At 64.4% G+C, this 10,969-nt stretch overlaps 5 protein-coding genes across 5 annotated transcripts in view; 3 read left to right on the top strand and 2 right to left on the bottom strand.

Moving 5' to 3' along the window:
* F751_1524 (Kinesin-II 95 kDa subunit) overlaps positions 1–836 on the bottom strand; it is a gene marked incomplete at both ends in the record, with an annotated part of 5,954 nt that extends 5,118 nt beyond the window's left edge. Inside the window, 2 exons of the mRNA XM_011399118.1 lie at positions 92–199; positions 675–836. Coding sequence (XP_011397420.1) covers positions 92–199; positions 675–836 — 270 coding nt within the window. The remainder of the gene's footprint in view (positions 1–91; positions 200–674) is intronic.
* Positions 837–1,373: 537 nt separating this feature from the next.
* Positions 1,374–1,775, top strand: F751_1525 (hypothetical protein; the record flags this gene model as incomplete). The annotated part of the gene is made up of 2 exons (XM_011399119.1): positions 1,374–1,410; positions 1,504–1,775. 2 exons carry the CDS (start codon positions 1,374–1,376, stop codon positions 1,773–1,775), a joined length of 309 nt encoding a protein of 102 aa, XP_011397421.1.
* A 516-nt stretch (positions 1,776–2,291) lies between these two features.
* F751_1526 (2-succinylbenzoate-CoA ligase, chloroplastic/peroxisomal) lies at positions 2,292–3,617 on the top strand (the record flags this gene model as incomplete). Its single annotated transcript, XM_011399120.1, has 2 exons — positions 2,292–2,964; positions 3,220–3,617. 2 exons carry the CDS (start codon positions 2,292–2,294, stop codon positions 3,615–3,617), a joined length of 1,071 nt encoding a protein of 356 aa, XP_011397422.1.
* Positions 3,618–3,924: 307 nt separating this feature from the next.
* F751_1527 (Tctex1 domain-containing protein 2) lies at positions 3,925–6,248 on the bottom strand (the record flags this gene model as incomplete). The annotated part of the gene is made up of 3 exons (XM_011399121.1): positions 3,925–4,152; positions 4,303–4,401; positions 5,316–6,248. 3 exons carry the CDS (start codon positions 6,246–6,248, stop codon positions 3,925–3,927), a joined length of 1,260 nt encoding a protein of 419 aa, XP_011397423.1.
* Positions 6,249–7,964: 1,716 nt separating this feature from the next.
* On the top strand, positions 7,965–9,816 carry F751_1528 (DNA (cytosine-5)-methyltransferase; the record flags this gene model as incomplete). The annotated part of the gene is made up of 3 exons (XM_011399122.1): positions 7,965–7,998; positions 8,189–9,273; positions 9,478–9,816. 3 exons carry the CDS (start codon positions 7,965–7,967, stop codon positions 9,814–9,816), a joined length of 1,458 nt encoding a protein of 485 aa, XP_011397424.1.
* Positions 9,817–10,969: the final 1,153 nt, after the last annotated feature.

Here is a 10,969-nt window from a genome sequence, read left to right on the forward strand (position 1 = left end):
GGGGGGGTGATGGCGGGGGTAAACATGTCGCACCCCCACCGCACTGCCGCATATCGAGTGCGGCGCGCCGCATCCCACGTGCCCCGCCCACCTGCAGGACGTTGAGGACCGCCGGCCGGGCGCACTGCGCATACACCTCCTCCTGGCTGGAGCTGGGGCCGTACACGGTGTCAAACGTGAAGCGGTAGGAGTTGTACAGCTGCAACGCAGGGAGGATGGGAGGCGGCTCCGCTGAGCATGCGGAGGAGATGCGGGCGTTCGGCCGTGTCGGCAGAGCCACTGACAGGCCACCGAGATTCAGGGATGGTGGCAGGAAGACGTGGTGATCCAACCATCTGGCACACGACCCCGCACCCACCATGCCATTTTCCACGCCATTGTTGCTGAGTGCCGCCAGGTTCTCGGCCAGGGTGATGATCTTGGAGGAGGGGTCCACCGCCACAGCATTCTGATACGGCTGGTACCCATTCAGTTCCCTGGGGAGCGGGGGCCGCACCCTGACGACCACCTGTGGTGGTCAGGTGTAGGGCAAGGAGGTGGGAAGGCGGGGCACCTGCGGCTACCGTGGGAGGTGCACACTGGGTGTGTGGGAAGACCACGTTGACACCTTCATGTACGGCTGAGCAGGTTGTTCCGATAGATGTGCCCTGTGCGAGTACATCCCCCGACGTTACCTTGACCGCTCCATCGTCGTCGCTGTAGGTGGTGCGCGCGGAGAGCGGGCCGGACTCGTTGGACCGCGACAGTCCGTGCTCGCTGGAGCTGGTTGGCCCGGCTGACGCACTGGTCTGGGCCAGGCTCAGCCCGGTCAATTCGGTTCCAAAGGATGGATTCATTGGTTTGTGGAAGTTCAAGATGGCTGAGGGGTGTCAGAGTCAATCGGAAAGGGCAACTGCGGCATGGACGCCCCCACGACCCAAGGCACTTGAGAGACAGACTGCGACCAGGGGGTGCTACTCCCGTAGGGTGCGAGGGGTGGCTGACTCCTCGAAGATGGACTACGAATTCCACATCTCGAGATGCGACCCAGATTCCGAGTCCCGTGCATCTTCATTATCCGACTACGACCTGACGGACGTGAATCGAAAATCGAAGAGGCTCCTGCGGGTGGAAAGGATGGGTCCGCTGCAACATTGTGCCCCATGGGGACCAGCACAGAGGTGCGCATCCATCCATGCCATATGTACATATACATATGTCGCACTCACACGCGTTTTTCATGGTATGGCGGTTCCAAATGTGCATGAGGGGTGCAGCGATGGTCACATCGCCCATGCCCTGCTGCCTCGTCCCGGCAGCTTGTCGCTGACCGACAGGGGCCTCATGGGAGCAGATCATACAAGCATGGAAGGCCTGGCCGCTGAATTTGCATCATGCCTTCTTGTAATGCGGCTATCTTTGCCAATCAAAGTAGGTGGAAACCGACCCTGTGGCGGGGTAAGGAGAGGGTGCTTCACCCAGCCAAAAGTGATGACGCCCTCTCCTGTCCTGCCCCTCATCCAGAGAGGGACATTGGTGGCCCACCTGAGTGCAAACACGTCCCGATGCCTGACAGCCCTGCTGGCCAGCACAGCTCTGGGCGGCATCGCAGTTCCGCTGAACCGCAGGTGGAGTGCAGAGCAGAGCGCTGGGGCGCTGCATCGCTTAGGCTGCCGCATGCTGGTGACAGACCATGGCCTTGCCAGCAGGGCATGTGCTGTGGTACAGGAATTGAAGGCACGGGCGGGTGCAGGGCAAGGACCAGATGTGGAGTTGCTGATTCTGGATGGTCGTAGTGGCCAGAGGGGTGCGTCAGAGGAGCTGTCCTTGCTGTCCCCTCCAGGAGCAAGAACGGTCAAGGAATGTGAGTGTGTCTTGGTCTAATATCCTTCTTGCAGGCATCCCATTTGGGTCCAATGTACTGAATTGCAAGCACCTGCTCTGCCCAGGCGCTGCGGCTCATCCCTTGCTCCCATGTGCAACTTTCTGTACAGCCCAACTGCTACTGCCGGCATCGCCGACATGCCTGGGTCCACCACTGACCGGCCCACATGGAGCTGCCGTTCTCATTTTCACCTCTGGGACCACAAAGCAACCCAAGGCGGTGGGGCTCAGCCATGCCGCCCTCCTGTCCCAGAGTTGCGCCAAGATTGCCACGGTGAGGATGGTGGTGTGGTGGGGAGGTGTTTCTTGTTACAGGGTCGCTCCTTGGGGGATTCAGCTTGGGCCCTTGGTGCGAGGATCCACTCCTCACCAGCTCTGCGCTACCACTCCTCCCGCCAGTATCCCCCATTCCCCTGCCCACCCCTTACATGAATCTAAAGCTGGGTCTATCGAGCAGTGACACCTTCCTGCACTGCACCGCCTTCTTCCATGTTGGGGGCCTGAACTGGGCGCTGACCGGACTGGAAGCGGGCGCCAGCCAGGTCTTTCTCCCCGACTGGTCGCCGGCGGCCGCCCTCCAGATGATCAAAGACGCCAAAGTCACGGCCATTGCCCTGGTGCCGGCTATGGCGTATGACCTTGTCGCTGAGGCGCGAAGAAAGGCAGGCGGGGCCACCCCGGCACCGCTGGCGGGCATGAGGGTGGTGCTGGTGGGCGCCGGCCGCCTGGAGGGCGCCACGCTGGCGGGCCTGGCGGCCCTCTTCCCGCGCGCTGTCGTGTGGGCGGCCTACGGCCTCACCGAGTGCGCTTCCTCCCTGACCTTTGCCTGCCTGAGAGAACCCGGGGATGACCCGGGCCCGGCCAGCCTGGCGCCAGCCCGCCGCCAGGCTGGGGGATGGGCCGTGGGCCGGCCGCCAGCCGGCGTCGAGGTCGCGGTGCTGGGAGGCTATGGCGACGTGACCCGCTGCGGGGAGGGCGAGCTGGTAACAAGGGGACCGCACATCATGATGGGGTACTGGGCGGACGGCGGTGCGCATCGGAGCCAGTCCATGGCGCAGGGTTGGCTGAGGACGGGGGATGCCGGCGCAGTCGCCGAGGACGGTGAGCTGGATGACGTCGCGGCATGTGTGGGTTGAGGAGGTTGCAGTGAGGTTTGACTGCCTTTGGCCTAGCTACGAGCATGCTCCACATAGCTTGGGCTGGTAACACAGCACTGAATGCTCACGAGTTGAGATGCCTCGCCCAAGCCGGTGAGGCTGTCAGGGGAAAGTGCAACCCTTTTCGAGCGGGTGTCCGCTGCCGTCCACCACCCCCTGTTTCCACCGCCCCAGCCCTGCACCCCACGCCTCTCTTCAGGTTCGGTCTACCTGTCCGGCAGACTGAGCGACACCATCCGGTCGGGGGGGGAGAGCGTCCCTGCCGGGCTGGTGGAGGAGGCCCTCCTTGCCATCCACGCTGTGCAGGAGGCAGTCGTGGTGGGCCTGCCCGACCCCCGCCTGGGTCAAACAGTGGCAGCCGTCGTGGTGTTGCGCCCCGAACCGACGGCTGGCGACGCTAGTGGCCCAGAAATCAGCTGCACCACCAGCGGGGCGGTGCTGCAGCGACTGCGGCAGGGCGGGGCCTTGGCGGGCTTCCAGCTTCCGCGCAGCATCACAATCATGGGTGCAGGTGACATACCCCGGACAGCCACGGGGAAAGTGCGGAAGCAGGAGCTCGTGGCACAACTCCAGGCTGTCCGGGCATCCAAGCTGTAGGTGGTTGGGGAGGCACACAGCCATTTGATACCCTCTCTACCCCTTTCGTGACACCCCTCTGCATTGGCTGTTTGAGAAGCAGCAGCCCTGCCCGTCAGGCCTCTCACTTTGCAGTGCTATGCCGTCATGTGAATGCGTGTGTTCAACGCTCTTCCCTGCAACCACGCAGCTGTACACGAGCACTGGTCACTCAAAGTAAAAGGCAAAGACCTGCAAGTGAAGAGAACATGATCCCGTCTGGGTACTGGTGACAAGGCCAGGGTCTAGGCGATGTTCATTATGGTGCTCAAGTCACCCAGCGAAGCCCTCACCTCTCCCACATCACACATGCCACCTGGCAACTGCAGAACAAGGTCTCGTTCACGATGGTTGCCGTCACATAACCATCCGTCTGGCCATCCCAGAGGCACTTGCTGGAGAGCAAGGAGCCTTGATTGGCCCGCTGACCGTAGGTGACGTGGACGGCGTACTTGTATCGTGAGTGGCCCAGGGCAACACACATGTCTCTGACGGCGGCCACGAGCTCCTGCGCCAGCTGCAGACATTGAGGCAAGGGATGGGTGTGTCGCAGGATGCCAATTAAAGGAGTAGGTTTGGCATCTGACCAGGTTGAGAGTTGGTATAAGGCGCTGCAGCTCATATTATGGGGTGCTCGGCATGTGCTGATGCCCTTTGGGGCACTCACCTTGGACTGCTCCGGTGGGCTGTACAACGCTGACTGACATGTGGCCTGGAGCAAATTCTCAACCTCCCGCTGCAGACGGTCCGGCTCGAACTTGCTCCCCTGAAATTGAAGGGGGGTAGATTCTCTGTCTTGTAAAGGCATATCACCAACACCGCGGCAGATCGTAAACTGGTTTTGGCATTGCGACCCTCACCGGTCCGTGGCCGTCCGGCCCCACGATGTAAGTATTCTCGTATATAATGCGGCGACTGGGTTCCCCTACCGATGACATCCCGCTCATAGTATTCTTTAAGGGGGTGTAAGATCATCTCTGGATCCTCGAAAGGATGTACCGTGAAGGCGGAGACCTGCCGTGGCGCCATGCAGAAGAGTCAAAGGGTCAAGGGAGATCCCCCGTCCGCCCCGGACGGATCCGGACGGTCTGGCATGCTTGCCCAGGCATCCACATTTCTCACATGACAGATTACACGGTTAAATAAAGAGCGTACCAGTTTGCGGCCAGGGAATCGCATATCAGTCACGGGGAGGTGAGGTGCCATTTCCTCATGAGCTCGGCCCCGTCACTTCTTCCTGCTTGGGAGGCAAGGTGGCGCACTGCTCGACCCTTTCCACACCCTCGCGCCCTCCCAGCTGCTCACAGCCTCCGGGGGTAGCCGTTCCAGCCGTGTCCTGCTCCTCCCACTGCTCCTTGCCAGGAGGGTCCCGGCCCAGCCCCACATCACCGGGGACGTCATCGGGCGGCCCCTCTTTGGGTCGCAGCAAATAGGCGAAAGCGTCCCGACACGTCGGCGGCCGCTGCTGCGCCTCCTGCACACGGTCAAGGCAAGAGCATTGTGAAGGGGCCTGGGTTTTGCAAGTTCAGCCCCGGAATGCGGACAGTGGCCATGGCAGATTGGGCAACGCTCACCACGCACTTGCCCAAACATGAAGCAGCACTCTTTGGCACTCTCGCTGCAGCCTGACCTGCTTGTTTCCTACTTCCCTCACCCCCTCCCTTCACACATCCCCCTCACCTGGCACGTGGCCAGCACCTCCGACGCGCGCGTCAGGGCCGCCTCGGCCAGCTGCCGCGCTGTGCACGACGCGCATGAGGCGGTGTAGAGCCGCGCCAGGTCAACGTAGGCCCTGCCCACGGCGGGGTGGCCCGGCCCGAGGTCCGCCTCCAGCCGCATCACCTGCGCCTCCGCCAGGCGGGCTGCAGCGTGCAGCGGGGGGGGCGGCGCTGGGCGCTCGGCGTCCGCGTCCCGAGCGGCGTCGGGGTCGTCCAGGCGGAGCTCGGCACCCGCGCCGTCGGGCGTCGTCGGGCGGGCGCCTTCCCGGCGCGTGAGACGGTCGCCGGCGTCGTGCCAGGCGTCTGAGGTCCTGGCCGCCGCACTGGTGGCAGGCGGCGAGGGCCCCAGCGGCTCGTCGTCGCGCCCGGCACCCGCGCCCGAGCCCACTGCCAGCGCTCCTGCCGCCGCCGGTGCCCCCAGCGCCGGGTCGGGGGAGCTGGACCGGCGCAACTCCTCTGCGGCACAAAGGAGATCCATGAGTCCGCTCACGTCTCCTGCCTCGGGGGGCACTGCTACAGCCCCGGGCGGCCGGGCGACCCCAGCGGCGGCCTGGACTGCCACAGCGAGGCCGGGCAAAAGGCCGGGTGCATACCCCGGCGCGGCCAGGCCCAGGGCCGATGGGGGGACGCCCGGGACGGCGGCCAGGTAGCCACTATAGCCGTCTCGGACGCGGCGGGCCATGTCCTCCGCGTGGTCGTCCCGGAAGCCAATGCCCAGCTCGATCCACTCCCGCAGCCCAAACATGCCCTCGTGGGGGCGGATGAACACGCTGCGCCCCTCCCGCCGCTTGATGTCGGTGTACAGCGCGCTGGCCATGGTGGCCTCGGGCGTCTTCCCCGTGCAGCGGACCAGCCGCCGGGCCAGGGCCAGGCGCGCGATCTCGCCCGTGCTCATCAGCCGCCGCTCGGCGCGCAGCACCTCCACCGCAGCCTGCTTGAAGATGCCGCCCCCCTCGGGGCCGGCAGGCGGGCGGCCGGGGCCGGCGGGGGCGGGAGGGCGCCGAGGCCAGGCGCCGTCGTCCGCCTCCTCGCGCGGGCTGCTCGCCGCCTCCTCCTCCCTGCGCAGGGACGAGGCTCGAGGTTGGAGCCGGGACAAACGAGTCCCCACCATTCACACAGGCATCTGGCGGGCGATCGACCAGTCCCACGCTCTGCAGCCCCAGGCCAGTGTCGACAAGCAGCGGGGAGGCGATGCATTCAGACCATCTGCCCTCCAAGACCACTCATGCCTATGCTACGCCTCCACCGCCCATGCACCCCCCCTCCCACGCACGATGCAGTTGGGCCACCGGCTGTCCTGCCGGAGCTGCCAGAGTTGGCCTCGGCCTCGCCATCAGGGTCGGTGCCAGCCCCGCCTGCTAGCAGGGTGGGTACCGCGGCTAGGGTGCCGTCGCCCCACACCTGAGAAGGGGCCGGCAACGTGAAGGCTGGCCCAGAGCAGCTCAGGGAGCACGGTCTACGGCTGGGATGACATCCCGGCCACAGACAGGTTTCCCGGGGGGATGTCTAGTTCATATGACACCAACCACTCACACCTTGGGTTTGACGATTCGTCCACTGCGGCTGGTCCGCGCGGGGGCGGCTAGGGTGGAAGCCTCGCGCTTTGGCATCCTGGCAACCAATGCCTCAGCTGACTGGCTGGCTGCTGCGACCAAGGATCCCACTCTATCTACCAGCGATCACGTAGAAATATGCAGCTACCTCAGGCGCCATGCCATGCCGCTCAGGACGCCGCGCTCTGCTCCCGAAAAAGGCGTCTTGCCAAGAACTGGAATGGGGTGCAGGGTGTTGGGGTCAGCAGTGTAGTGAAAATATCAACGAAGATGATCCAAGTTGTGGGTCGAAGGCTTGGCAGGAGGGTGTAGGGGACCTTGGGTCACGCTCGTGTCAGACGTCCAACACGACTCGAAAGTCCACCCATGCCGTCGCAAAAATGCGAAATTGCATGCAATATGCCAGCTCCTCAGTTCAGGGAATCCTGTAGACCACGTTCGCATTCGACCTTCGCGACATGCCCACTTGCGACGGACATGTCGGGTCACAGCCCAAGAGCAGGAATCAGCAACAAGGACCTGCATACCTTCACCACCGTGTATGCGCCCGGAATGTATGTTGTATGCCAAGCTGGACGTCTCCAGAGTCGCACTCAGACCCTGGCAGGACACCCCTGATCTGCACGTCTTTCAAACACGAGGCCTTTCCCAGCAGCTGGATGCACGATCCGAAGGCCGGTGTACGTTTCGATACCGTGTTGCATTAGCTCAAGCACTTTTATAGAGCCGAGCCTCAAGCCGCACCCAAGCAGGAGGAGGGACCTGGGCAACATGCTGGGGCCGAGGGCACGCACGAATTGCACGGAGCAGCGTGATGCCCGTGAGCAAAACACCCGGATGGACGCCAATACACCTTGCACAGTCGACATAAAAGTTTGATGTTTCTCCAACTGCTGATCTGTATGTTCATGCGTGCATAGGAAGGTTGTGGGCCTTGCAGCACCCCGCATGTCATACATGGTGCCCGGCCGGCTGAGGTGAGAGGGGCTGGTAGGCCAGATTGGCTGGCTCGCTCGCTCTAGAGGTTGCAAGGCTAGCATACGGTGCTCATCGGACCGATGCGGGCGGTGGAGTTCTACAGCGGCCTTGGAGGTGGGATGCTGACAGGGGTATCGGTGGGTGTGAGGCAGCTCTGCTGGCTGGGCTTCCATCGCGGATGCCTTTTCCTTTCCCCTCTCCACTCGTCACCCTCTCCTCCAAGCTGTGACTCCTTTGGCACTTTCCCCAGCCGGTGCACACGAAGCCCGCCTCACTAAACCACCCCCTCCCTCCCTCGCTCCAGGCTTGCACTATGCGCTGGCCCTGGCCGTCCCTGGCGCGGAGGTGGTGACGGCCTTCGACATCAACGACACCGCCAACGACGTCTACCAGCACAACTTTGGGCGCCGGCCCTCCCAGTCCAACATCGACTCGCTGACCGCGGCGCGCCTGGACCGGCTGCGCGCCGAGCTCTGGCTGCTCTCCCCGCCCTGCCAGCCCTACACCCGGCGCGGCCTGCAGCGGCAGTCGGCCGACGGGCGCGCCGCCTCCTTCCTCTCCCTGCTCCGGCGGCTGGGGGAGATGCAGCACCCGCCCACCGCCCTCCTCCTGGAGAACGTGGTGGGTTTCGAGGCCTCCGACACCTGCGCCGCCATGCTGCGCACGCTGCGCGACCTGGGCTATGCCGTGCTGGAGGTGCTGGCCTCGCCCACCGACCTGGGCCTGCCCTACTCCCGGCCGCGGTACTTTGCGCTGGCCACGCGGGCGCGCGGCGCCGGCCTCGCACGGCACACGCTGCCCTTTGTCGTCGTGCGGAGGGGGGAGGGAAGGGAGCCCACCGTCCTGCCGGCCCGGGAGCCCACGACGCGCCGGCCGCTGGCGGACTTCCTGGAGGCCGACCCGGCGGCGGAGCTGGCGGGCGGCGTGCGGCTCAAGCTCCCCGACGACATCCGCTTCAAGGCAACGAATAGAGGGAGTGGGGATGTGCAGGCGGAGGTGGGCCGCGGCGACGCAGCAGCCGAGGATCCACCGCCGTCGCCGACGGGAGCGGCGGCCGCGGCACCAGGATCGGGGCCGCCCCTCGCAGCAGCAGGATTGGGGCCGCCCCTCGCAGCAGCAGGACCGGGGCCGCCCCTCGCAGCAGCAGGATCGGGGCCGCCCCTCGCAGCACCAGGATCGGGGCCGCCCCTCGCAGCAGCAGGATCGGGGGCGTCCCTCGCAGCAGCAGGATCGGGGCCGCCCCTCGCAGCACCGGCGTCTGCGACATGCGACGAGCCCTTCCGGGTCCCAGATGTCACCCTCCTGAAGAATGGCTGGTGCATGGACGTCGTCACCCCCTCAGCACTGCGGACCTGCTGCTTCACCAAGACGTATGGCCAGTACATCAAGGTGGGCGGGAGGGAAGGGCGGCTGGGTGGGCGTGGAGCCCGGGGTCTTGGTCCAGATGTCCTTGGCAGCGGCGGGGAGGCGGCACGGGCTCCTCCCCACCGGCGCTCGCACACCGGCGGGCCTGCTTTCCCCCCACTGGCGCACACCCATGGATGGGACGCCCCACCGACCGGACACCCCCATCCCTGCGCCTTGCACGCGCAGGGGTCTGGGTCGGTGCTCACGCTGGCCAGCGAGGACAGCGTGCGTGGCGTGATGCAGCGATTCCCCTGCCTGGTGCCGGGCGGGGGCGGCAGGGGGGGGGACGCCCCCGCGCCCAGCGCGGCATCCCTGGCCGAGGCGCTGAGGGCGCTGGACCTGCGCTTCTTCTCGCCGCGGGAGATCGCAAACCTGCACGGCTTCCCCCCGGCCTTCGCCTTCCCGCCAGCCGTCACGCTGCGCCAGCGTTACGCCCTGCTGGGCAACAGCCTGCACGTGGGCGTGGTGGCAAGGCTGCTGGGCCACCTCCTCGCTGGTGCAGGGGAGGGAGGCGTGCCCGGCTGAGCGGTGGGGCGCGGTGTGTTGGTGCGTGCTGTGCAGCGGCTGGCGCGCCTCCACACATCCCCAGGTGCAAGGTGTCGTGGACCCGGCCAGGTCCCCCCGCAACGTGTGCTCATGTGCTTGGTCTGCGGTGGAGCTGCTACAGCCAAGGCGGCATGTGCATTGGGTTTCGTGGACATGGTCGGCCGGCGCGGGCACTGCGCAGAGCACGGACATCGATGAGCAGGGAGGGAGGGCTCGGGGAGAGCACCACATGACGACTTCATGCTCGATCTCTTGCTGAGTGGGGCTGCCACCTGCTCCCGCCCCGGCCCTGCAACACCATGCCGAACATCGACCAAGAGAAGAGTGACAATGGGTGTGGGAGGCGTGTCCTGGCCAGAGCATCACCCCTGACCTCTTGGCTGGCTCCCTGTACTGTGAAGCAGACCTGTGAGAGAGCCCTGCTGCAGCACACACTTGACCTCTCCCAGAAGCAAGCTCGGGGAACATTCGCTTGAATCTCTTCCTGAAAGTACACAGCGGGATCCAACTGTGGGGAATGTTCAGCCTTAACAGGCAAGCATGGGATTGATTTGAGCAGCTATGATACCATTCGCATTTGAGAAGCAAACCTCAGATCGCTCCAAATCAGAGAGCCCACTATCCTGTGCTCAAAAGATCTACTGTGGAAGTAATCTGCGCGTAGCGAACAATGCGCGGTGATCCCGAGGTATCAAGCTTGGTACTCTTTGCTTGGAGCTTCTCATACTGGCACCATGGTCCGACTCCCCTCCCAGCCTGCGTAGCCTGTGACACGGGAGTTTTAACCTACCTTCTCATGAATCAGACTTCAAGGAAACTGGGTATTGAGGGCGAAGAAGGGAAGCGTACCCTCTCCCGAGTGGCACCTGCTACTGATGGCTTTGGCGATGCAGTACCGCGTCCTCCTTACTGTCCGGTCTTCCGGTGCATCCCATGGATTTCGCCGAGGGGGAGTGTCCGGAAGGCGCCTTCCACTCGGGCGACAATGAATTGCGAATTTCGCCCCAAGATGAGACTTTAAGAGTGTCGATATATTAAACGCATTGCGTGCGACAGAACTTCTCTTGGAGGGAGATGTCGCGCACTATAGACAACATGACCCCTGAAGACTGGCGCAAAGTGTACGTCATAT

The sequence above is a fragment of the Auxenochlorella protothecoides genome (assembly GCF_000733215.1).
Source record: "Auxenochlorella protothecoides strain 0710 unplaced genomic scaffold scaffold15, whole genome shotgun sequence".
NCBI lineage: Eukaryota > Viridiplantae > Chlorophyta > Trebouxiophyceae > Chlorellales > Chlorellaceae > Auxenochlorella > Auxenochlorella protothecoides.